The sequence below is a fragment of the Callorhinus ursinus genome, unplaced genomic scaffold (assembly GCF_003265705.2).
Source record: "Callorhinus ursinus isolate GAN/ISIS: 27379988/994484 unplaced genomic scaffold, GSC_fseal_2.0 scaffold8, whole genome shotgun sequence".
Classification (NCBI taxonomy): domain Eukaryota; kingdom Metazoa; phylum Chordata; class Mammalia; order Carnivora; family Otariidae; genus Callorhinus; species Callorhinus ursinus.
Window position 1 is genome coordinate 46,144,766 of NW_027397070.1, and position 26,102 is coordinate 46,170,867.

Genomic DNA, 26,102 nt, shown 5'->3' on the forward strand with positions numbered 1-26,102 from the left:
ACGTCAGGGACTGTAAGAACAAGAGATACTGCTTATCTAACTGAAAATAATTGTTAAAGCCACAGAGGTTTTTTTTGTAGTGTGTATTTTTTTTTAAGATTTTATGTATTTATTAGAGAGCACAGGAGGGAGGAGCAGAGAGAGAGAGATAAGCAGACTCCCTGGGACCCCAGAATCACGACCTGAGGTGAAGGCAGATGCTTAACTGACTGAGCCATCCAGGCACCCCTGTAGTGTCTATTTTTTTTTTTGAAAACTCTTTATTTATTCATTTGAGACAGAGAGAGAACATGAGCATGGGGAGAGGCAGAGGGAGAGGGAGATGCAGATTCCCTGCTAAGCAGGGAGCTGGACATGGGGCTCAATCCCAGGACCCTGGGATCATGACTTGAGCTGAAAGCAGACGCCCAACCATCTGACCACTCAGGTGCCCCAGTAGTGTGTATTTTTAAAAGTTAAATATGAGCTTTATTTTTTTGCCGTTATAAAACAATACATACTCATTATAGAAAATATAAAGAAAGCAAAAATCCAACAAAATCACAGCATCCCAAAATGGTAGTCACTTTTAACATTTTAGTGAACGTTCTTCCAACATCTCTAACAGATATTATACACATGTACGTATACACATACACACACACTTATGCATATAAATATAAATTTTACATGCATGGCATCATGCTATTCTTGTTCTGTAACCTGCTTTTTCAACTTAGTTCATTATGGACATCTTTCAGTGTCCATGAAAACATAGTAAAATCATTAGTTTTATGACTGCAGAATACCATTATATGATTATTTATCGTATATTTTTTTAATTCTTAGTGGACATTCAGGTTGTTTCCAGTGTTTTCACTAAAGTAAATCATGCTGCAGTGAGCATCCTTTGCGAGATCAAAGTGAATGGCACATTTAATATTTTTATACATATTGAAAAAGTGACCTCCTCACTTGTCCAAATTATATTTCTGAGAACTGTCAATGAAAGCACTGTATTCCTCCAACTTAGCCAACCCTGGATATTGTTAAAACTTTTTACTACTTGCCCATTTTATAGAAAAACTATGTTGCAATATTTTTTACATGTGTTTCTTTGATCGCTAATAAAGTTGTGTTTATTGGCCGCATGTTTTCCTCTTTCATGAATTTCCTCTTATCATCCTTATCTACTTTTCTGTTGGGTCAGCTTCCCATTTTTAAAGGTGAGGAGACAGGTCTAAAGAAGTGAAACGACTTTTCCCATGGTCAGCCAGCAACTAAGGGACAGAATTGGTGATCATGGCATGCTGGAGCTGGAGGGGGGTCTTAGACATCATTGAATCCCAACCCTCTAATGTTACAGATGCACAAACAGAGGCCTAAAGATATTAGGTGACTTGACTAAGGACAGCTACACAGCTCATTAATGACGGAACCAGGAATCTGAATCATGTCTCATGAAGAGGGAAAGGCAAGTAACATTTTTGAGCCTGCTGTGTTTCTTATGTGTGTTTTCTCATTTAATTCTCACTATTATTTTACTATAGTTGACCCTTTAATAATGCAGGGGTTGGGGCGTCGACCCCCTCCATGCAGGCGCAAAATCCTCATAGAACTTTTGACTCCCCCAAAACTTAATTACTAATGGCCAGTTTTTGACCTGAAACCTTACCAATAACATAAACAGTTGATTAGTGCATATTTTGTATGTTACATGTATTAAATACTATAGTCTTAAAGTAAGCAGAGAAAAGAAAATGTTATTAAGGAAATCATAAGGGAGCAAAAATACATTTACAGTACTGTACTGTATTTGCCAAAAAAATATCCATGAGTAAGTGGACCCATGCAGTTCAAACTCGTGTTGTCCAAGGGTCAGCTGTACTCCCATTTGAACAAATAAGGTGACAGAGGTTCATCTGTTCAGAGACCTTCAGTCATTTGCCCAGTCACACACCTAGTTACTTGCAAACCTGGACTGGAATTTAAGTCTTCTGATGCTTAATCCAGGGGTATCATTGCCTCATAGAGTAGTTAACGGTAGACATGTTTCTTGACTTCACTTAAATATTCATTTGATAACATATGATTTACCTCTTGAGAACTTGTAAATAAAACTGTCTCTGGGGGCGCCGGGTGGCTCAGATGGTTAAGCATTTGCCTTTGACTCAGGTCATGATCTCCAAGTCCTGGGATTGAGCCCCACGTCGAGCTCCCAGCTCAGCTTGGGAGTCTGCTTCTCCCTCTCCCTCTGCCTCTCCCCCTGTTGTGCTCTCTCTCTCTCTCTCTTTCTCAAATAAATAAATAAATCTTTAAAAAACAAAACAAAAAGGGCGCCTGGGTGGCTCAGTTGGTTAAGCGACTGCCTTCGGCTCAGGTCATGATCCCAGGCTCCTGGGATCGAGTCCCGCATCAGCAGGGAGTCTGCTTCTCCCTCTGACCCTACCCCCTCTCATGCTCTATCTCATTCTCTCTCTCAAATAAATAAAATCTTTAAAAACAAAACAAAACAGAAAAACTGCCTCTGTTTAATGGTTCTTGTTAGATACTGGATTGGACTATGTGTCTGTTTTTGTGCCAGTACCATGCTGTCTTGGTGTTCACAGCTTTGTAATATAGCTGGAAATCAGGCAACGTGATGCCCCCAGCTTTGTTTTTCTTTTTCAACATTTCCTTGGTGATTCGGGGTCTTTTCTGATTCCATACAAATTTTAGGATTGTTTGTTCCAGCACTTTGAAAAAATGCCATTAGTATTTTGATTGGGATGGCGTTGAAAGTATAGATTGCTCTGGGCAGCATAGACATTTTAACAATGTTTATTCTTCCAATCCATGAGGATGGAATGTTTTTCCATCTTTTTCTGTCTTCTTCAATTTCTTTCATGAGTGTTCTGTAGTTCCTAGAGTATAGATCCTGTACCACTTTGGTTAGGTTTATTCCAAGGTATCTTACAATTTTTGGTGCTATTGTAAATGGAATCGATTTTCTAATTTCTCTTTCTACAGTTACATTGTTAGTGTATAAGAAAGCACTTATATCAAAACTGATTTCTGTGCTTAAATCAAAACTGATTTCTGTGCTTTGTTTTTGTATCCTGCCCATTACTGAATTGCTGTATGAGTTCTGGTAGTTTGGGGGTGGAGTCTTTTGGGTTTTCCACATAAAGTATCATGTCATCTGCAAAGAGACATAAAAACAGACACATAGACCAATGGAACAGAATAGAGAGCCCAGATTTGGACCCTCAACTCTATGGTCAGATAATCTTTGACAAAGCGGGAAAAAATATGCAATGGAAAAAAGACAGTCTCTTCAATAAATGGTGCTGGGAAAATTGGACAGCTATATACAGAAGAATGAAACTCGACCATTCTCTTATACCACACACAAAAGTAAACTCAAAATGGATGAGAGACCTCAGTGTGAGACAGGAATCCATCAAACTCCTAGAGGAGAACATAGGCAGTAACCTCTTCGACATTGGCCACAGCAACTTCTTTCAAGACACGTCTCCAAAGGCTAGGGAAACAAAAGTGAAAATGAACTTTTAGGACTTCATCAAGGTAAAAAGCTTCCGCACAGCAAAGGAAACAGTCAACAAAACAAAGGAAACCTACGGAATGGGAGAAGATTTTTGCAAATGACACTACAGACAAAGGGCTTGATATCCAGGATCTATAAAGAACTTCTCAACACCTAAAAAACAAATAATCAAGTCAAAAAATGGGCAGAAGACATGAACAGACACTTCTCCAAAGAAGACATACAAATGGCTAACAGACATATGAAAAAATGTTCATCATTAGCCATCAGAGAAATTCAGATCAAAACCACACTGAGTTACCACCTCACACCAGTTAGAATGGCAAAAATTAACAAGACAGGAGACAAGTGTTGGTGAGAATGTGGAGAAAGAGGAACCCTCTTGCACTGTTGGTGGGAATGCAAGTTGGTACAGTCACTTTGGAAAACAGTGTGGAGGATCCTCAAAAAATTAAAAATAGAGCTACCCTATGACCCAGCAATTGCACTACTGGGTATTTACCCCAAAGACACAGATGTAGTGAAAAGAAGGGCCATATGCACCCCAATGTTCATAGCAGCAGTGTCCACAATAGCCAAACTGTGGGAAGAGCCAAGATGCCCTTCAACAGACGAATGGATAAAGAAGATGTGGTCCATATATACAGTGGAATATTACTCAGCCATCAGAAAGGATGAATACCCAACTTCTGCATCAACATGGATGGGACTGGAGGAGATTATGCTAAGTGAAGTAAGTCAAGGAAAGAAAGTCAATTATATGGTTTCACTTATTTATGGAACATAAGGAATAGCAGGGAGGACATTAGAAGGAAGGGAAAAATGAAGGGGGGAGGGGCGCCTGGGTGGCTCAGTCGTTAAGTGTCTGCCTTTGGCTCAGGTGGTGATCCCAGGGTCCTGGGATTGAGCCCCACATTGGGCTCCCTGTTTGGCGGGAAGCCTGCTTCTCCCTCTCCCACTCCCCCTGCTTGTGCTCCTGCACAAGCTCCTGTCTCTCTCTCTCTGTCAAGTAAATAAATAAAATCTTTAAAAAAAAAAAATGAAGGGGGGGAATCAGAGGAGGAGACGAACCATGAGAGACTGTGGACTCCGAGAAACAAACTGAGGGTTCTAGAGGGGAGGGGGTGGGAGGATGGGTTAGTTCGGTGATGGGTATTAAGGAGGGCACATGTTGCATGGAGCACTAGGTATTATACGCAAATAATGAATCATGGAACACTACATCAAAAATTAATGATGTACTGTATGGTGACTAACATAACATAATAAAAAAATAATAAAATCTGAGGACAATTATAAAATAAAAAAAAAATCCTGGACACCAAGCTTAAGGAACTTTTTATTATAAGCAAAAACAGATCAGGGGCCCCTGGGTGGCTCAGTCTGTTAAGGATCTGACTCTTTGTTTCTGCTCTGGTCATGATCTCAGGTTCTTGAGATCGGGCTCCACCTCGGCTCTGAGTTCAGCAAGGAGTTGGCTAAAGTTTCTGTCTCCCTCATCCTGTACTCCTCTGTGTGTTCTCTCTCTCTCTCAAATAAATAAATCTTTAAAAAAATAAGCGGAAACAGACCAGAGACCATGTCTTTTGGCTTATGGGTGAATAGATTTGAAATCCATGAGTTAGATATAACCTAAGTTTATTACGGTAGAGATGTCTGGGTTGAAACTCTCAGTATTTCCTTAGAACCATGTTTATTCCATAGGGAGTAAAATCTTAACATATAAAATGAAAATGACATGTGGATTCTCTGAAGTGTAAAATGGACCTGAAATCATCAAGGGGTCAATAGGAACAAAATCGAAACCATGTCAGTTACATCCTCCATATCTCAAAAAAAAAAAAAAAATGCCTGCTAACTTTCATTTCTTGACAGGTCTCAGAATTTCAAAATCATATTTGAGCTAATTTGGTTGAAGCTTTATCCTACAGAGATGTACAGAGATTAGTATTGACTTGTGTATAACTTTGCTGACACTGTTGGTTTGCTTCAGTTATGTAGACGTTAGTTGGTAAAAATATGTGTTCTGCATTTCTGCTTTCCAGAGAGATCTTATAAATGTTTAGGCTGATGTTTTTTAAACCTTCTAGTTTCATCTAACTAAGTTGGGGAAAATGAAAGAGTGTAGCATGTGATAGAATCTTCCTTTTTTTTTCCTTTACAGAGGATTTTATAGGCTTATAGAATAGGGGGGCCAACAATTAACTCACATTATTCTAGCCTTTAATCATGGGGCTCTGTTAAGTCTCATTATTTAAGAAATAGACATTATTTCTTTGGTATTTTTCTGATTTACTTTATTGGCACAGGGTTACACATTAATTAGCACTTATAGATTCTGGGGTTTTTGTTTCATTTTGCCTTTTTTGTTTTCTCCTTTTTGTTTTTTCCTCCCCTCCTGCAGTCTTTGTGACTGAAAGAACGTAAAAAATCAAAGTTGAATGGTTTCAGGCAGTGGTAGGTTTAGCCATACCACATTTCTGCTAATGCCGAGATGGTTACTTAAGAGTAGGGACCATTAGCTCAGTCCACTCCTGAAAAACAAGTATCACCAGAAATAATTCTTATTCTAGTATCAAACATAACAGTCCTTTAAAATCTCCTTTGGAACGTTGAAAAGAGATCAAATGAAACCTTCAGAATGGTTATTTATTGGGGAAGAAGAAACCTCCAATTTCATTCACCCATTCTAGCTCCACTTTCTCATTTTAATGCTCAGTTCACAGTGGCAATGGTAAAAGATATCCCACACCTACAGAAATGGCAGTGGGAGAAGGGACATCACCTTTCCATGTATTGCTCATTGCAATTTGGCCTGTTTACAGACAGAACTGCTCTGTGGGTTCTTCTAGTAGAGAGCAAAGGAAATCAAGGTAGCAGCAAGAAATCAGCATTTACACATGACCTGTGAATTGGCTAATTTTTAACGTGCAGTTAGTTAAGAAATGATTACAGCCTGAGGAGTCATGACCTCAACTTTTCATCAGCTCCATTGGATTGTGCCTCAGTTTGGAAATGAAGGAGGTATGCGGGAAGTTTTAATTGTACCTGTGTGATTTATCCCTAGTCAGCTCTTTAATTTCTTCTGGCTGTCTGAGGTTTCCGACATGCTGTAAATTTCCCCAACTTTTTCATTATCTGCAATTTCTTTATGACTCATGAATCGGAGTGGAGAGAGAGTATGGATTTACAGCGGAGATAAACATGTCCATAAAGTCTGTATCTGTGTCAGTAATTGTACTGCTGTCAGTGACTGTCCTGTTTTACAGGCCTCTCTTGGGAAAGGAACAGGCTTCACTACCAGCCGCACTGAAGTGCTTGCTTTGATTTGCATTAACTTGCTGGGAGATGAGGTAGGAATGGTGGGATAGGAATTGATACTGGACCTTGGCCTCTCTTGTTTATTTGTTTGTTTAAAGTCAGACGACATTGTGTTGGATAACTGTGTATGGGAAATAGAACATGGACAACGTTCGCTTCCTAAGTGAAATGCAACTTGATTGCAATAGTAGATGTGAAAAAAAGAATCTCTTCTAACTTCTTGTTATTTATCACCTTTAAGATGACTTCCCATTTTCTATCATTGTTGATAATTAAGCTTTCATCTTTCTATTTTCCTTTACTTAGAATTAAAACACAGGATTTCTCGGGGCACCTGGGTGACTCAGTCATTAAGCATCTGCCTTCAGCTCAGGTCATGGTCCCAGGGTCCTGGGATTGAGCCTCACATCAGGCTCCCTGCTTGGTGGGAAGCCTCCTTCTCCCTTTCTCACTCCCCCTGCTTGTGTTCCTTCTCTCGCTGTGTCTTTCTCTGTCACATAAATAAATAAAATCTTTAAAAAACACACACACACAGGATTTCTCTTTCAGAACACTCATTCCTCAAGTGGAGCCAGAGAGAGTTTTGATAATATCATCTGCCATGTCTTAATTCTCAGCTATTAGTGGCTCTTTGCTGATTGCTTGAAGTGGGGTGCCCTCAACCATTTGCCATGAGAAAGGAAGTCTTAAATCATAGAGAAATTCTTAATATTCCATCTTTAAAGGCCCTTCAGGATTTCTCTGTTATTTTCTTAGAGCAATTGTGAAAGAAACCAAAGAGAAGGCCTTTAAAAATAGATGGAGAAGCAAACACATATTTTTCCTCTAGTACATTTGGTATTGGAGCACGTCCCTCAAGAATCAGAACTGTCCTTGCATACCCTGAACCTTGTGCAGGTCAGTTTAAAAGAATAGTAGGTGGCAGTACAGTTTAACAAAGAGAGGCTAAGATGCAGCATGAATCTCAACCCTCAGTCAGCCCACACATCTAAGTAATATGGAGAGTTATCTAGTTGATTTTTCCGTACCTTTAACTTCTCTTCCTTCTTCTGCTTGCATTCTTTTTGCCATCTTTCTACCAGTAGATGGGAGAGGGAAGATTAAAGGAGACGATATGATACAAAATTGTTTGGCTTCTTTCCAGAAGCTGCGGTGAAAAGTATGGCTAGGGAAAATTGTGGCTAAAATGAAATGTGAAATTATCTGTGGTTTTAATTCTCTATCTCGCCTGTTGCCGAAATAGAGTTTCTTCTTACTCAGCAAGGGATAAACTACTTTCTTTGGGTGAGAGGAATAAGCCAGTCAGGCCCCTTATTTGTCAGTCAGTCCTTGCCCTTCTTTATAATAGGAGCCCTCTCTCATTTTCTTCTTTCCCATCACACCAAGCAGTGTTCCTCATGGAGTAAGACATTGTTAACCTAATTCTAGTTTGGGAAACTTCTAGTATGTGGCTTCCTACTGATTTAACAAACATACATGATAACCTAAAAATGACCGACCAAACAAAACCCCAAGTTGTCAGGGCACCTGGGTGGCTCAGTTGGTTAAGCAACTGCCTTCGGCTCAGGTCATGATCCTGGAGTCCCAGGATCGAGTCCCGCATCGGGCTTCCTGCTCAGCAGGGAGTCTGCTTCTCTCTCTGACCCTCCCCCCTCTCATGCTCTCTCTCTATCTCATTCTCTCTCTCAAATAAATAAATAAAATCTTAAAAAAACAAAAACAAAAAAGTGCTTGTCTTCTTAACTTGGTGCTGTAACTTCTGGTTTTGTTTTATGAACTTAAAAAGTTTTCTTTAATGAATGTCATATTGGAAGTGCTCAGCATCCATTTTGATGTAGACCTTCATTTTTTTCTTTTGTCTTTTACCCGTTTTATACAGTCTGGTTGTTTGCACAAGTCTGGACTAGGTTAAGAAGTTTCTTCTGTATGCCTGCTCAGTCAAAAGAATGAGATGTCTTGGTCTAACTATAGAAAATAAGCCTTCTGATTGCTCAGGTGGAAAGGCTTGTTATTACTATGACTATCCCCTCCCCGAAAATAGTTTTGGAGGTGCAGAGAGTATAGTATTCTAGCTTTGCAAGGGAAGCACTTTTCTTCTGGTTGGAGGGAAAATAGTTTATGGTTGTCTGCTTCTGTTTCTGCTGCCGTAAGCTGTCAAATTCAGTAAAAACAAGGGTCTAATTAGCTAACAGTCTCAGTGTTGGAGGATAATAGCATTAACAAAGAAAAGAGCAACACAATAAAACATTATTTGAATGTGAATTTGTGTACCTGCTATTTGCTGGAATGGCTCCATATCAGGAATTGATAACTTGTATTAAAGGGTTAATAAACATAGGCACTGGAGAATGATTCCAGAACACGTCTCCAGTTTAAAAAACAGGTAGTTCTTCCTCACTCTTCTCAGTCTGAGAATGGAATCCAAGCCAGGCTTGAAACTAAAGGGAGGGCTGAAGTCTTGATCTGTTAACTGCTTGTAGAAGGGATCATTCTTGGGTGAAAACCCTCAAGTGGTGTTTGACTTTTTAAGATCCCAGACTTCCTTGGCTCAGTATAGATTAAAAATAGTTTATTTCAGATTTTCAAGTAAAAGAATATTAATGCCACAAATAGGTAAAGAAATTCTGAAAAACTAACTGAAGAAATGCCATTAGTCTTCTTTTCCTCCTATAGTTCTTTTTATGAAAACACATTTTAAATACCCAGTGAGCCTCCCACTACCATACATATGTATATGTATATATGTATTTATATACATGTGCAGATAGCGTGTATGTATTTTTAAATATTTATTTATTTCTCCTTGAACTATTTGGAAGTTTCATGCATCAGGCACTTTACCCCTAAATACTTACTTATGAACACATCTCCTAAGAATTAGGACAGTTTCCTACATAATACTATAACTTTTTTTAAAGATTTTATTTATTTATTTGACAGAGAGCACAAGTAAGCAGAGCGGCAGGCAGAGGCAGAGGGAGAAGCAGACTTCCCACTCAGTGGGGAGTCTGACACGGGACTCGATCCCAGGACCCTGAGATCATGACCTGAGCCAAAGGCAGACGCTTAACCAACTGAGCCACCCGGGTGCCCAGTACTATAACTATTTTTTTTAAGATTATTTATTTATTTATTTGGGAGAGAGCACAGGAGCAAGGGATGGGGGGAGAGAGGCAGAGGGAAGAGGGAGAAGCAGACTCCCCACTGAGTGGGGAGCCCGATGTGGGGCTCAATCCCAGGACCCCAAGATCATGACCGGAGCTGAAGGCAGACATTTAACCAACTGAGCCACCCAGGTGCCCCAATAATACTATAACTATTTTGTCCAAGAAACATTAACAATAGTTACAAAATATCTAGTATCCTTTCACATTCAAAATTCCTCAGTTGTCCCTAAAAATCTTGTGTAGCTTTTTTTTTTTCAAGATTTTATTTATTTATTTATTTATTTATTAGAGAGAGAGAGAGAGAGAGAATGAGTGAGCGGGGGAAGAGCAAAAGGAGAGGGGCAAGCAGATTCCAAGCTCAGTGCGGAGCCTGATGTGGGGTTTAATCCCATGACCCTGAGATCATAACTTGAGCTGAAATCAAGAGTAGGTACTTACCTGACTGAGGCAACCTGCTTTTTTTTTTTTTTAAACCAAGATCCAGTCAAGATTCAAGCATTGCAAATGTCAGTACATTTTTTTTAAATGATTTTTTATTTACGAGGTCAGAGGGAGAGGAAGAAGCAGACTCCCTGCTGAGAGGGGAGCCCGATGCAGGGATCGACCCCAGGACCCCAGGATCATGACCTGAGCCAAAGGCAGATGCTTAACCATGTCAGTACATTCTTGATAGAAGAACATTTAGTACTAAATTCTGCACACCAGCTCTTTTAATAAATATTTACCAGTTTTTTTCCTATGGTGAACATATATCTACTCAAATGACTATCATTTTCCATTAGAATATTGAGTTTCAAGTTCTCCCTCTACAACAAGCCTGCTTTATGAACCTTCTTTAATCTGTTTCTGGTGTTCTCCCCTTCTCCTAACCAAATTAGCTGTAGAATTGATCTCTCTCCAATAACTGCTCCACTCTGCAGTCAGTGTAATATTTTTTTTTAATGAGGTTTTTTTTTTTTAAAGATTTTATTTATTCATGAGAGAGAGAGAGAGAGAGAGAGAAGCAGAGGGAGAAGCAGGCTCCCAAAGAGCAGGGAGCCCGATGCGGGACTCGATCCCAGGACTCTGGGATCATAACCTGAGCCAAAGGCAGACGCTTAACCATCTGAGCCACCCAGGTGCCCCAGTCAGTGTAATATTTTTGAAACACATTTGACCTGTGTCTTCATTCCTTTCTTAAAACCCATCAATAGCTTCTTATTGCTCTTAGGAAAAAATAAGAAATCTTTAACTTGGCCTTATTGCCTGCACGATCTGGCCATTCTCACACGATGTTCATCTCACACCATGCTTCCCTCTCTAACCATGAGTTCTACAAATTCCTCAAGAGGAAAAAATGAGGTAAAGAATCTGGGGAACACCTTTCAGAGGAGATGAAACTTGAAGTAGGACTTGATGGTTAATATTTGCATATGGGAGGAAAGAAGACACTTTTCAGACTAGAAGCAGTTTTTGAGTATGGATTGGTTAGAGTACGAAAGCATGGTTTTAAAAATGAGGAGGGGGGTGCCTGAGTGGCTCAGTTGTTAAGCGTCTGCCTTTGGCTCAGGTTATTATCCCAGGGTCCTGGGATCGAGCCCCGCCTCGGGCTCTCTGCTTAGCAGGAAGCCTGCTTCTCCCTCTCCCACTCCCCCTGCTTGTGTTCCCTCTCTCGCTGTGTCTCTCTCTGTCAAATAAATAAATAAAATCTTAAAAATAAAAATGAGGAGGAGCTAAATTATGGAAGGCCTGAAGGACCAGGCTGAGGAATCATTTTCAGAAGCCTGATAGCTACCTCCAGGGAGAATTGAAGGGTGTGGTAATGGGTCCGAGAGACTAGCTAGGAAGCTCTTGCAGTCCAAGAATGCAATGCTGCTTGTGCTAGATAGGACAGACAGTTGAGAGATCTTTGGGGGGCGGGAAATAGAAAAGAAATTGTAATAGACTGGAAGGACACAAGAATCAAAATGATTTTAAGATGTTAAGCCCCTGTGACCAGGAGACTACAATTTAGGGTTGAAGTGGTGGGGTACAAAGTATTAAGGCATCTCTGAAATCTATCAGTATTATAGGCTAAAAGATTGTGGATATCAAGTCTGTTAGTTAGGATGAAGTTCAACTATATGTAACAAGAATCCAAAATAATTGTGACTTACACAGAGTAGAACTCTTTTTTTCCACACAAAGGAAGGCTGGAGGTAGATAGGTAGTATGCATCACGGTGTCATCAAGGACTAAGGCTTCTTTCTTTCCACTCCACTTTCTTAGTGGCTTCCATCCTAAAGGATACCTCATAGTGCAAGATGACTACTAGCGCTCTCGTCGTCAGGCCAGAGGTATAGGCCGAGAGAAGGTGGGAAGGAAGAAGGGCGAAGGGGGTTGGGGGTCCCCACACAGCTGACTTACTTTCCTTTAAGCAGTTTCCTAGAAGTGCTATAGAACTTTGTCATCTGGACCAACCTAGCTGTAAAAGAATGTCGTCTATTATTCTGGGCTGTAATTTTGCTGGCTAAAAATTAGGGGTTTTGTTAATAATAAGGAGGGGGACAATAGGTTTTGGGATAAGCAATCAATATTCTCTTCCACAGGTAACAGGAGACCTGTGCAAAGAGCAATGATTGGTCAGTAGAAGTAGAAGAATGTGGCGTGCCTGGGTGGCTCAGATGGTTAAGTGTCTGCCTTCAGCTCAGGTCATGATCTCCAGGTCATGGGATCAAGATGGTGCTGGGATCCTATGTCGGGCTCCCAGCTCAGCTGGGAGTCTGCTTCTGCCTTTCCCCCTATTTGTGCTCTCTTTCTCTCTCTCTCAAATGAATAAATAAAATCTTTAAAAAAAAAAAAAGATTGGAGAAATGTAAGGTGACAGTTATGTTGAGAAAGCTCAGAATTAGTGATTTTAGAGGTGCATGAATGGTTGTTAATCTGTGAATTAGATTTCATTCTTATATTTTATTATGTTGTGTGAATTATAAACAAAAGTTAGGGATTGATTTTCTTTACCATATGATATGTTTGGTATTCCAAAAGTCAGTAAGTGCATAACCAGTGAATCCTTTTAAGAGATCTTGCAGACCTTTTTTTAAGGAGTGGGGGCTATTTTTCCAAGAAGTAAAATCTCAGCTTTAAAAAAAAAATCTTTAGAGGGCAAACCACTCAAAAATGGGCAGCTTTTTGGGGTGCCTGGGTGGCTCAGTTGGTTAAGCGACTGCCTTCAGCTCAGGTCATGATCCCAGAGTCCTGGGATTGAGTCCCACATCGGGCTCCTGGCTCAGCGGGGAGCCTGCTTCTCCCTCTGACCCTCTCCCCTCTCATGCTGTTTCTCTCTCTCTCTCTCTCTCAAATAAATAAATAAATAAATAAATAAATAAATAAATAAATAAAATATTTAAAATTTTTTAAATGGTCAGCTTTTAATAATTGACCCTTTTTTATGGTCAGCTTATTAATATGTATATCTACTCGCAGGTTCTGAGTAGATATTTCTAGTTATGAAGTAAAAACACTTGGTTCTCTGATTTCTGTATATTTATCAAAGCAGATTCTAAGAGATTTTTTTTTTAAAAAGATCATTTTAGTAAAATTTTCTTTTATGCAGCTAGTCTGGACTAATGGCAGTGAATCCAAGGGCTGATTTTTATTTTCACTATATCTCACACAGCCTTCATTATAATAGGATATCAGTGTTATTGGGTCAGTGGCTGAATTATTTCTGAAGCCCAGTTAGGCTGTGGTCATATTTGGAAGTTAAAGGCAGTCTTCATTGTTTAACATAATCAGATTTGCTTTATAGCCAGTAAAAAACTTTAATATCTTTTATTAATATATAATATATAACTAATTATATATTATTAATATAATAAGCTAATTTTACAATGATTTTATTGCTAGTTTTAACAAAAACTAGCCCCTAAGAATATTTTCAGCAAAATACATGAAAACAGATTCATTTCGAAGCATTTTTTTAAAACAACTCAAAATGCCATATACATCTTCTAGGTTTATGCTGCTTAAAATGGTAAAACAAGAACAAAAAAAACCCTGCAGCATTTTACTTAATATTTAAAGATGACTTCTTACTTTCCTTATAGCACTTTGTCTACTGCAGAATGGGTATGATTTTGCCCTACTTCTGGTGACTGGATTCTCATCCTTTCAATAGGATCGATATTAAGCCAGCCTTCTTTACCTCCTCGATCCATATTAAATCTGTCTTGGAAAGAGTCCGTTTATTGGATAATATAGCTACACCGGGGCTCTATGACAATATCTTTTGCTGCCTCATTAACTCAGGAGCATTAGAACAAGATAAAAATGCCCTAAAGCCTCTTATCTGATGTCTGGTGTAACCTGCTGAAAGCAGGAGTGCCGTTAGTTTATGTTGGAAATCAAATGGCTCTCTCCAGTGCAGGAAGTACTGATTAAACCTGAAGTGTCCCTGGAGGACTCTACAGCTGTCCCTCACCAAAAGAGAAATCTGGGCCAGAGGTCCCAGTGGGGTGGTGCTTTAAGAACTAGCACGTGGCTGCCCCAGCTGTTCTGCTTTGCCTAATGAATTGTTTTACAAGAAGAGGCTGAGTATTGTCATCACAAGCTGCCTTCCTTAGAGACTGGAGCAGGCCAAATAATAAGTAATGTTAGTGATGGTAATTGAAATGTGATGGCTCTCCTGGGATCTTCACAGCCCTGGAGCTAGTTGGCACTTGTGGATTGTCTTCCTACCAGGACCCTATTTGAAGTTGCCTTCTTTTTTTCTTTCTTTCTTTTTTTTTTCCTGTTAACTAATAATGTGTGAATTTTTTTCTTCTCCCCACTGTAGAAATTCATTGACAGAAGCAGTCTTGGGAATATTGTAGTGGCTTTAAGTATAAAAAGAACAGCTTTGACTTTTTTTCTTTTTTGGTGCAAAACGGTGGTTTTATTAAAACACGGGGACAGGACCTGGGATTGTGAGGGGCAACTGATTGTATACTTTGGGGTTGGAGGAAGTAAAGACAAAAGGAAGTTCCAAAAGGATTTCCATATATAGCTTTGTCTTTTTCATTTAAATTATCAACACTGCAACAGTAAAGAAGGGCTACCACATATCCTTAGTCTCTTGACCACTGCGGAGATCTCTCTAGGCTTTAAAGGAACGTTTTATTTTACTTTTTATTTTTTAAAGATTTTATTTATTTATTTGACAGTGACACAGTGAGAGAGGGAACACAAGCAGGGGGAGTGGGAGAGGGAGAAGCAGGCTTCCCACGGAGCAGGGAGCCCGATGTGGGGCGCGATCCCAGGACACTGGGATCATGACCTGAGCCGAAGGCAGGCGCCTGACGACTGAGCCACCCAGGCGCCCCATAAAGGAACATTTTATTTTTTTATTTTTATATTTCTTTAAAAATTTGATTATTATTTTAGAGAGAGAGTGCAGGAGGCCAGGGGGAGGAGAGGGAGAGGGAGAGAGAGAATCTCAAGTAGATTACCCACGGAGTGCAGGGCTCGATCTCACGATCCTGAGATCATGATCTGAGCTGAAACCAGGAGTCAGATGCTGAATTGACTGAGCCACCCAGGTGCCCCTAAAGGAACATTTTAAATTTATGCAAGTAATTCACACTCTTGATTTAAAAATCTTTAAAATAGCATAGTAGGTTATAAAGTGAAAAGTAAAAACCTTGCTTGCTGTACCTGAGGTAGCCACCAGACATTTTCTATGCATAATCAAGTTTGTATGCTACCACATACAGATGAAATCATAATATATGTACTGTTTTGTGACTTGCTTTTTTTTTTTTTTTTACCCCACAGTGTATCTTGGATATCTTTCCACAGCAATATAGATGGACCTACCTCATTGTTTCCCAATTGCTGCATAGAATTTTATTGTATTGATGTGCCAATTCTAGACTCTTACTGGATAGTTTGACCTGGACCTGTGAGTGAATACTTATTGTACCAACTGATTGCACTCACTCATTTGTATTCTGTGGTTCACCCTTTTACCTCAGTGATTTTCCTTTCTTCAGGAATGTTCCAAGACTTTTAAAATAGGAAGTAGTGGAAGTAAAACTTTTGGGGAGGGGTAGTGTGAGTCTTGTCATGGACCACCAGCTGGACATGTGTAGTGATATGTGCCCTACTGCATGTTTTTTTTTTTTTTTTAAGATTTTGTTTATTTATTTGAGAGAGCGAGAAAGAGCACATGAGAGGGGGGAGGGTCAGAGGGAGAAGCCGACTCTCCGCTGAGCAGGGAGCCCAATGCGGTACTCGATCCTGGGACTCCAGGATCATGACCTGAGCCGAAGGCAGTTACTTAACCAACTGAGCCACCCAGGCGCCCCTACTGCATGTTTTAAATTCTTTGCTTAGTCTAGATAGGTTGGGGAAAACAACCCTTAATGGATGTTGTCTAAGGCATCAGCTAGAGGCTTCTGTTCAAGTTGAATGAGTGTTCTCTCCCCTAATTTTCTACTTCAGATGTTCCAAGTATCAAGTTATGAATGCATTAATGGACTTGGGAAATGATTTGTCAGCACGTGAAAATGAGGACGTAGGTTTCTTGTGTTAACAGCTTGGCTAACAAAGCAAGTTTGTACCTTGTGAACTTTAGGGGCCTTGCTGGGAGTGGCAGTGTGATGAATGAAGCAAAGCAATTTTCCAGGAGCATTTCAGGTCAGTGATGGGAGAAATCACTTGTCTTCTCAGGCAAACAGAAACCTAACTTTAGTTGCATCTGTCTTCAATAGGATCTATGCAGTTTGAGTGATAGAAATTACCACTTCCATAAAAAACAGGAACACTGTATGTCTTTTAACTCAAAGCCCTTTAGACTCATTCTCTCAACACTTCAAAGGTCTGATTTGCCCAATCATTATTGAAGAGATGTCATACTGATAAGTTGTAAGATGCCAACTAGTTTTGTTTCCAGTTTCTTCTATGTTGTTTTCTTCTACTTGATGGATTTGAATTGACACACAATGCTTAACTTAATAATTGGAGGCTGTTATTAATAACAATTCCTGTTTATACCTGATTTACCTCTTGTCTAAGCATTCAGTAGATTCTTGGGACACATGAGTGTATCAGATTTCAGTGGCTCTTGTGGGCTATTTGAGGTTCTCTAGACCTGTGCTATTCAAAATGTTAGCCACTAGCTACATGTAGCTGTCTAAAGTTAAATTAATTAAAATAAAATAAAATAAATTTAATTCCTCAGTCACACTTGTAAATGCTTAGTAGCCACATGTGTCTAGTGGCTACCATATTGGACAGCGTAGACAGAGAACGTTTCCAGTAGACAGCACTACTCTAAAGGTTGGCAAACTTGGCCCACAGCCTGTTTTTGTATTCCCTGTGAACTAAGAATGGTTTTTACATTTTTAAATGGTCATAAAAATAAAACGAAACAGAAAAATATGAGACAGAGACTGATTGTGGCCTGCAAAGTCTAACATTATTTACTACCTGGCCCTTTATAGGAAAAGTTTGCTGACCCTTGGACCTGTGCCTACTTCTGTAAAGAACATTTCAGCTTTCTGATCAAGTTAAGGTTAGGGGTTCCCCTTAAGCCATCAGGAGATTATGACTCTATTAAGCAGATCAGGCAAATTTAGAAGTAAAGTTTTTTTTATTATAGATAGACCATGGAATGAGTCAGAGCTTACACAAATCAGTTCCCTGGAGCTAGCACAAGTGGGATGAGCTTTGAAATAGGTAAAATTTTTTAAAATATAAATCATAAACTTGGAACAGCTTTGTGAATAATACCTAGTATAACAAAACATCATTCGGATTTTATACACAATTTTGTGACTTTTAAGTATTCTGTCCTCCCATCTTACTCTGAAAGAAATAGAATGAGTACATTTCAGCAGATGTACTTGACCTTTCAACAAAGAATTTACCATGAAGATTTTTAACTGTTCAAATTATTTTTAACTGTCAAATTATTTCAGTCAATCTCTCATAGGAAGAATGAAGCAAAAGGATTCTTCTGCTGGTAGTCTCAACATCTGAGAGAGAATCTTCCCTTGCCAAATGTAGCTAACAATTTCTCATTAAATGTAAAGCTTATGGGGGCGCCTGGGTGGCTCAGCTGGTTAAGCGACTGCCTTCGGCTCAGGTCATGATCCTGGAGTCCCGGGATCGAGTCCCACATCGGACTCCCTGCTCAGCGGGGAGTCTGCTTCTCCCTCTGACCCTCTTCCCTCTCATGCTCTCTATCTCTCATTCTCTCTCTCTCTCAAATAAATAAATAAAATCTTTAAAAAAAATGTAAAGCTTATGAAATCTGCCTATAAAAGTGAGCATCTGGCACTTCTGTGGTAAATTAGAGTCAACTTGTTGCCACCAAGATAGGACCTTGATATTCATGAGGGAACTTTGTGATTTCCCAAGTTTGTGCTACCCCATAGCATATTATTTTTCCTCTAAAAAGCAGTAAGGTACATTTGAAAAAAATTTAAGTTACCCTTTTGGTTTTTGATGTAAATCATTTCATAATTAGAAGTAACTAAAGTAATTCCCCCACTAAAATAAATGCTACACTATAATACATTGAATTATTAGTAGAAGCATTAATTTGAACTTGCCTGAATCTTCAGATTTAAGATAGTGATGTCACAATATTATGGACTATGTGGTGAGATCATGAAATGCACCGAACCCCAAAAAAAGTCACATTTCAACATTAGCCTTGGAGAAAGAAAGAGGCAAGTGATGGAGGGGATAAGGGAGAGAATTGTGAGACAGTATTTTGAGAGGGAACCTTCATGAAGTGACAGCTTCTTTCTAAAGGATGATAAGAATGGTAGCTGTGTTTTGCTTTTATTCCCTGGCACAAAATCAGTGAAAATTTTATTAAAGTTTTATTCATTCATCATAACTGGTTGTGGTTTCAAGCAGCGATTTCCCATGGGAGAACTTTGACTAAATTTATGAAAACCCCCCCACATTTGTTCTAATCTTTCAGTTCCATCCTCTTTGCCATTCTTTTTTTTTTTTTTTACGTTTATTTATTTTTTAGTAATCTCTACACCCAATCTTGAGCTCATGACCGCAAGATCAAGAGTCCAGGTTCTTCTGGCTGAGCCAGCCAGGTGCCCCCTCTTTGCCAGTCTTTGCCAGACCATTTCTGAATCTTCTTGCTCTTTCAGTTCTTCCATGTCACTTTTACGTGTGCCCTCCCAACTTTGCCACCCCAGTATTAATAGTATTGCCTGTGAAAATCATCTCCTTGAAGTCATACACCACCCTCTTCTATAAGGCATGCCAGTAAGCATCCAGAGATCGCCCAGTCTCCAGTAAGAGATTCCATAATATTTCTTATATAACCGAGGATGTACCCCTCTAAAGCTGGCTGTAATCAAATTTGAGATCTTTGTCCATGGCATTTTATGATGCCAAAGTATGGTAAAGTCATATACCTTGGGTCTGTATTTTACACCCCAGTTGAAAAGTCAGAAACATTAAGAGGAAGGAACGTCAACTTGAGATTCAAAGTTGCAAACCATAGCCATTTAGGATGGTCCATGATGAGGAGAACCTGAAATTCAAACTTTTGAGAAATTAGATATTTCTCCATTTCTGGCATAAAGTATTTATAAAACCAACCAAAAAAAGATGCCCTGTATCTGAGGCTTTTTTGTTGACCTATCCTTATTTGGAAAAGAATTCTTTTTATGTCCTGAGATTCTCAGATTAGTAGGGCAAACTTAATTTTTGCATAAAGTCTGCACATTGCTACAAAGTAGATAAGGTAGCCTTATCTTAAACTCCAAAAACCTATAAGGAAATCTGGGCATCTGAGTTTTTCACCACTGAATTCCCAACACTTCTTATAATTGGTACATGATATATATCTATTGTCTAATAGATCTTCTATTGATTTATGTACAAAGGCATTTTCTTTTCATATCCATTGTTATAACAATTTCTTCTTTTTAAAGATTTTATTTATTTATTTTAGAGCGTGCATGGACAGGGAGAGGGAGAGAATTTCAAGCAGACTACCTGCTGACCACAAAGCCCAATGCAGAGCTCAGTCTCATGGCCTTGAGATCATGACCTGAGCCGCAGTCAAGAGTCAGACGCTTAACTGACTGAGCCACCCAGGCGCACGAAACAATTTCTTGTTATGACTGATAACTCTTCTTTTTTATGAACCCTTTAACTTCACATTTTCTTCTAAATCACACTGTGGTCATGAGTTCCATGTTTCTTGTACCATCCTCACTGCCTTTTCAGCTTTCATTTTTCTCTTTTCTGATGAATGTTCTTGGTAAAACTTGATGTACTTGCTGAAACATTCCCACACACTGCTGGATATGTGATGGAACTATTTGTGTTATAGATCTGAGCCAGCCTCAAGAAATGTATCCATCTGGGTGGCTCAGTCGGTTAAGTGTCTACCTTCAGCTTGGGTCATGATCCCAGCATCATGGGATCGAGTCCCGCATCAGGCTCCTTGCTCAGTGGGGAGTCTGCTTCACCCTCTGCCCTTCCCCCCTGCTTGTGATCTCTCTTTCTCGAAAAATAAAATCTTTGAAAAAAAAAAACAAAGAAATGTATCCATCTTTTATTCCAAATTTGTAGAAACTTCTAGTCCTCTCCAGTTTCCATAGTGTTATCTTTACTATGTATAAGAGTACCACTGGGGAATATCACAGCCACAGTGGGATGCTGGTGGTGAGTGGACTGCTAGGCTCACTAACTAGCTGAATGACTTGCTCTTTAGTTTGTGTTGTTTGGATTAGTTCCTTAGCAAAATTGCAAGTAAACTCCTGTGTTATATTGACTTTCATGCTTTTATAGTTGAAATCCCACAGATATTAAAGACTTAGATTCATATATTGGTAACCATAAGGAATTGTTTAGAATAACTTGTTTTCCTCCTGAAGTAGAAAGAAAGTATACTAAAATTCAATTTTGTGTAATGAAACTATCCAACATTGTATATAATGCTGCAGTCTGATTTTCTTTGGAATATTTTATAACACTGTTAGAAGAAAAATAAATGGGTTTTGCCATAAATGAGATTTAATAATTATTTAAATTAATAATTCTGTCCTTAGAGATTATATTCGATTCTGTTTTTATTGTTCACCACCAGTGTGTGAAATGAATATATGCAAAAATGGTCTGTTATCACCTACATTTGCTTTGGTGTTTGGAGGGTGCAAGCAGTGAGGAGATCCCAGTTTGCATGATTAACCTTGTAAGGACTGTGGATCCTTCCATATGTAGGAACTATCCCTGTACTTTATTTAGGTCAGGAATGAAGCTGGTTTGGCACAAATTAACAAGAAAATCCTAAAATTCACATGAAAATACAAGAGAACCAGAATAGCTAAAAAATCTTTTAAAAGAACAAAGTTGAAGGAGTCACAGTCTCAAAATTTTCATACAAAACTACAGTAATCAAGACAGTGTGGTATTGGTATATAGGTATCTTTATAGATCAATGGAATAGAATTGAAAATCCAGAAACCCTCATATTTATAGTCAATTAATTTTTGACAGGGGTTCCAGATCATTCAATGGGTGGAAAACAGTATCTTTAACAAATGATGCTGGGAAGACACAATATCCATATGCAAGAACCCCAAACTGAACCCCCTACATTACACTATATACAATTATTTATTCAAAAATCCATTATAGACCTAAATGTAAAAGCTGAAACTGTAAAAAATCTTAGAAGAAAACATAAGCGTAAATCTTTATGACCTTAATAGGCAGTGGTTTCTTACATATGATTCCAAAAACACAAGCAGAAAAAGGAAATTAAAAATTGGACTTCATCAAAATGTAAAACTTGTGCTTCAAAGGTACCATTAAGAAAATGAAAAGGCATGGGGCACCTGGCTGGCTCAGCTGGTAGAGCATACAACTCTTGATCTTGGGGTTGTGAATTCAGGCCCATGTTGGATATAGAGTTTACAAGAAAGAGAGAGAGAGAAGTTAATTGAAAAGACAACCCACATTCAAAACAAGTTGTGAAATAAAATTTGCTTTGGAGCACTTTGAAAAAAAAAGAAAAGACAGCCCACAGAATGGGAGAGAACTTTTGTAAATCATTTCTGTATTGTTTGATAAGGGGCTTGTATCCAGAATATATAAAAAACTCATATAATTCAACAATAAAAAGACAACCCAGTTTTTAAAGTGGGCAAAGGATTTAAATAGACATTTCTCCAGAGACATACAGATGGCCAATAGGCACATGCAAAGACACTCAACATTTATCATTAGGGAAATGCAAATCAAAATCATGAGATACTACTCCATACCCACTGGCATGACTATAATGAAAAAGATGGAAAATAACAAGTGTTGGCAAAGGATGTGGAGAAATCAGAGCCCTTGTGCACTATTGTTGGGAATGTAAAAATGGTGCAGCCATTATGAAAAATAGTATGGTACTTCCTCAAAATATTAAAAATAGAATTACCATATGATCCAGCAATTCCACTTCTGGGTATATACCCAAAGGAATTAAAAGCAGGCACTTGAACAGATATTTGTACACCCATGTTCACAGCAGCATTATTTGAAATTGCCAAGAGGTGGAAACAACCCAAATGTCCATTGATAGATGAATGGGATAAACAAAATGTGGAATGTACATACAGTGGAATATATTCAGCCTTAAAGGGAAGGAAAATCTGACACATGCTGCAACATGGACGAGCTTGAGGATATGCTAAGTAAGATAAGCCAGTCACAAAACGACCAGTATTGTATGATTCTACTTAATATGCAGTACCTAGAGTAGTCAAATTCATAGAGGCAAAAAGTGGAATGGTGGTTGCCAAGGGCAGAGGAAAGGAGGAAGGGAGAATGAGGAGTTATTATTTCATGGATACAGTTTCCATTTTGCAAGAGGGAAAAAAGTCTGAACATAGGTTGCACAACAATATCAATATACTTAATGCCACTGAAATGTACACTTAAAAATGGTTAAGATGGGGGCGCCTGGGTGGCTCAGTTGGTTAAGCGACTGCCTTCGGCTCAGGTCATGATCCTGGAGTCCCGGGATCGAGTCCCACATCGGGCTCCCTGCTCAGCAGGGAGTCTGCTTCTCCCTCTGACCCTCTCCCCTCTCATGCTCTCTCTCTATCTCATTCTCTCTCTCAAATAAATAAATAAATAAATAAATAAATCTTTAAAAAAAAAAATGGTTAAGATGGTAAAATGTATGTTATGTGTATTTTACCACAGTTTAAAAGGGGGCAGCAAATTTATGGTATATGAATTATATTTCAATTTTAAAACAACTTATATGAGAAAAAGAAGAAAACAAAGATATGAAACCAGTCCAAAAAGCCCAAAAGGATTTGAAGAAGTCCATTATATGCCTGCTCCTAACTGAAGGTCTTTTTTTTTCCCCCCAAGTCCACAGCATTTATTCATTCAAGAAAAAAACTCTCCCTTTCCAAAGCAACTAAATTATTTTTTTGTTTTAATGTCAACATGACTTTTCAAGGAAATCTTTTAAATATAACAAAAAACACAAGCTAGAGGTGTTCCTGGTTAGGAAATGATAAATAATGAGAAAAGACCAGCAGACAGGATTCTGGCATTATTAATGCTCCTATTACTTGATTATCATGGTAAGCCAGAGAAGGTGAAGCTATCCTGAAATTTCATTTTGTTCTCTTACCACTTTTCAAGGGGTGAGTAGGGAGTGCATGTTCAGTTCAGTTCACAGGAGGGAGCATTTTCCCTCCTACTCGCACCTTTCCTGTGGCTGTCCTTACGAGGGGCAGGGTGCACAGGCTATGTGGTTTACCAGGTGCCATTGTCAAGCACATGCTTGGAGATATTTTTATTGATTCTAATCATCTAGTAGTCACCAAAAGCAGGACTTGGACACTAATTAGGAAAGGTTGTTAGAAAAGAAAAGGCAGTTTCCAAGACCATACCATCTATTTACTGACACAAGTCAGAGTTGAATCCAGTCTGTGTTACTGAAGGTCTTTTTTTGATGTATAATGGTTTTGTATTCCACTTCCTTCAATTCCTGAATGAGTCTTTTCTACCCCTCCTTTTCTTTTATTATTTCCCAAAGTAGATTTGAAATAATCTCTTGATCATCCTTGTTACTTATTGTAACATCTGACTCTACTAAGGGTTCACATCTATTGCTTAGGATTTAGATACTATCATAATAAATAAACATTTATTAATGGCCTGCTATGAAAAGCAATGTGCTAGACCCTGGATTTCAAAAATACATACACTTTTCTATTTATAGTCTGATTAGGGTGACAAGACAAATATGTAAAAAGATCACAGTACAAGAGAGGATGTACTGAGTGTCACTTGAGTACCATAGAAGTTCAGAAATGAGAGCCCATAATGCATTGAAGGTGGTTGGGTGGAATTTAAACTGGAATGAAAGAAATAAGTTTTATTTTATTTATTTATATATTTTTAAATATTTTATTTATTTGAGAGAGAGCAGAGGGAGAAGCACACTCTGCACTGAGCAGGGAGCCCGATGTGGGGCTTGATCCCGGGATTCTGGGATCATGACCCAAGCTGAAGGCAGATGTTTAACTGAGCCACCGAGGCACCCCAAGAAATAAATTTTATATATCATCATTGGCAAATTGGTTTCCTCCACACTGTAAGATTCCATGTAAAATGTAACATTCCAGGTAGCAGTTACTATTTGATTAACCTGCACAAATCCTTTTTTCTCATATTCATTTCCCTTGCTGGCAGCCCAGATTTGCTAGTACAGTAAAAGGCATTGCCTATTTGTCTATTCGTTCACATACGGACGAGTAATTACATAGGGAGGCAAAGTGACCTTATATCATAATTTGGCCACAGAGCCATGCAGTAGCCTCTGTGGGTTTACTCTGTTTAGCCTGTAAAGTGGTAACAAAGAGATAAGAAAGTAGCCACTGTCAAGCATCTTTGGCCTAGGGTGAGTTTGACCTGCACTTTGACAATGATTTTGATTATTTCTGCTTTCTATGTTGAATGGATTTACTACCCATCAGAGTCTCAAAGACCCTTAATTTAAAAAATATATTTATTTTTAGTCTTCTACATGCTGTTAGCCTCCTTATGACATGCGTGATGATTTCTGAATTTTCATTAGGCACAACTCATTGTTGAAGCACTGAAGCAGTTGGTTACTTTTGCAGCTAATTCTTGGTTAAGTAAACAAGAGTCCTTTAAAAAGATTAGCCAGAACAGTTTTTTAAAATCCACAGCCAGCTCTGATATATCTCAGTTCTGGCTTGACATACTTTGACCCGTGGCTGTGCAGTGTTTTATTACCCTCAGCTACATAAGGACACATACTTATAGCCCCACTTTTGTAGCAGATATTTTTATAACTCTACAAAATGATTAGACTGACATAGAGCAATTCTCTAAATGCATAGGTATTAAAATATTCCGGCAGCTGTCTCCTTTTTGCCTTTAGTTGAGACATCATGATGAGATAAGACTGTACCAGTTCTGACCGGTACAAGAATGAAGTTAGGCATGGTATTCTCGCATTATTGACAAGAGTCTTTGTCACTGTAAATAGGAGAAATCTTAGAGGAGGGGTTCCCATTATAGTAATTCCAATTCAATTCTGCTAATACTGTTTTTCAGAAACTTCTTTACATCAAAACACATTCCATGTAGCCAGTTAGGAAGGAAGTCATGGTATTAAAATGCCTCTGAATTCTAACTAAAACAACCTGTGCTCAAAAACATACAATATCTTTATCTGGGAGTTTGAGGTATTGATTAGGGTTTAGAGAGTAGGAGAACTTGAATGGGAGAAACCTTCTGGTAAATTGGTATAGGGTATAGTGACATGGGATACAGACTGAAAATAGGCTTCTAACATCCTGTGGACTTAGGTCATAGTCCTCAAGGAGGAACTGAGAGTCTGGGAAGGTCAAGTAATGATCTTAGCAACTCTCTGACCTCTCTTCCCCCTGAGTACTCCCAACCTGCTTCCAAGTGTCTCCAGTTTTTCTACCTGGGAACAATTTCCAATTAAAGATTGGCCCTTTGCTGAGAAATATGAGACTTTAAATGGCAAATGATTATGGGTACAACCATTTTGGAAAACAGGCAGTATCTTCTAAGGGTGATCATACATATAG

At 38.8% G+C, this 26,102-nt stretch overlaps 1 protein-coding gene across 2 annotated transcripts in view; it reads left to right on the top strand.

The window, feature by feature from the left end:
• The window catches only part of LIN52 (lin-52 DREAM MuvB core complex component), a 115,775-nt gene that overhangs the window by 38,078 nt on the left and 51,595 nt on the right, over window positions 1-26,102 (top strand). Inside the window, exon 6 of one of the 2 annotated variants that reach the window (XM_073895547.1) lies at window positions 15,787-16,112. The exons of the other annotated variant lie outside the window; for it this stretch is intronic. Coding sequence (XP_073751648.1) covers window positions 15,787-15,818 — 32 coding nt within the window. The 3' untranslated portion in view covers window positions 15,819-16,112. Of the gene's footprint in view, window positions 1-15,786; window positions 16,113-26,102 lie in introns of those variants that run through there. 2 annotated transcript variants of the gene reach the window in all.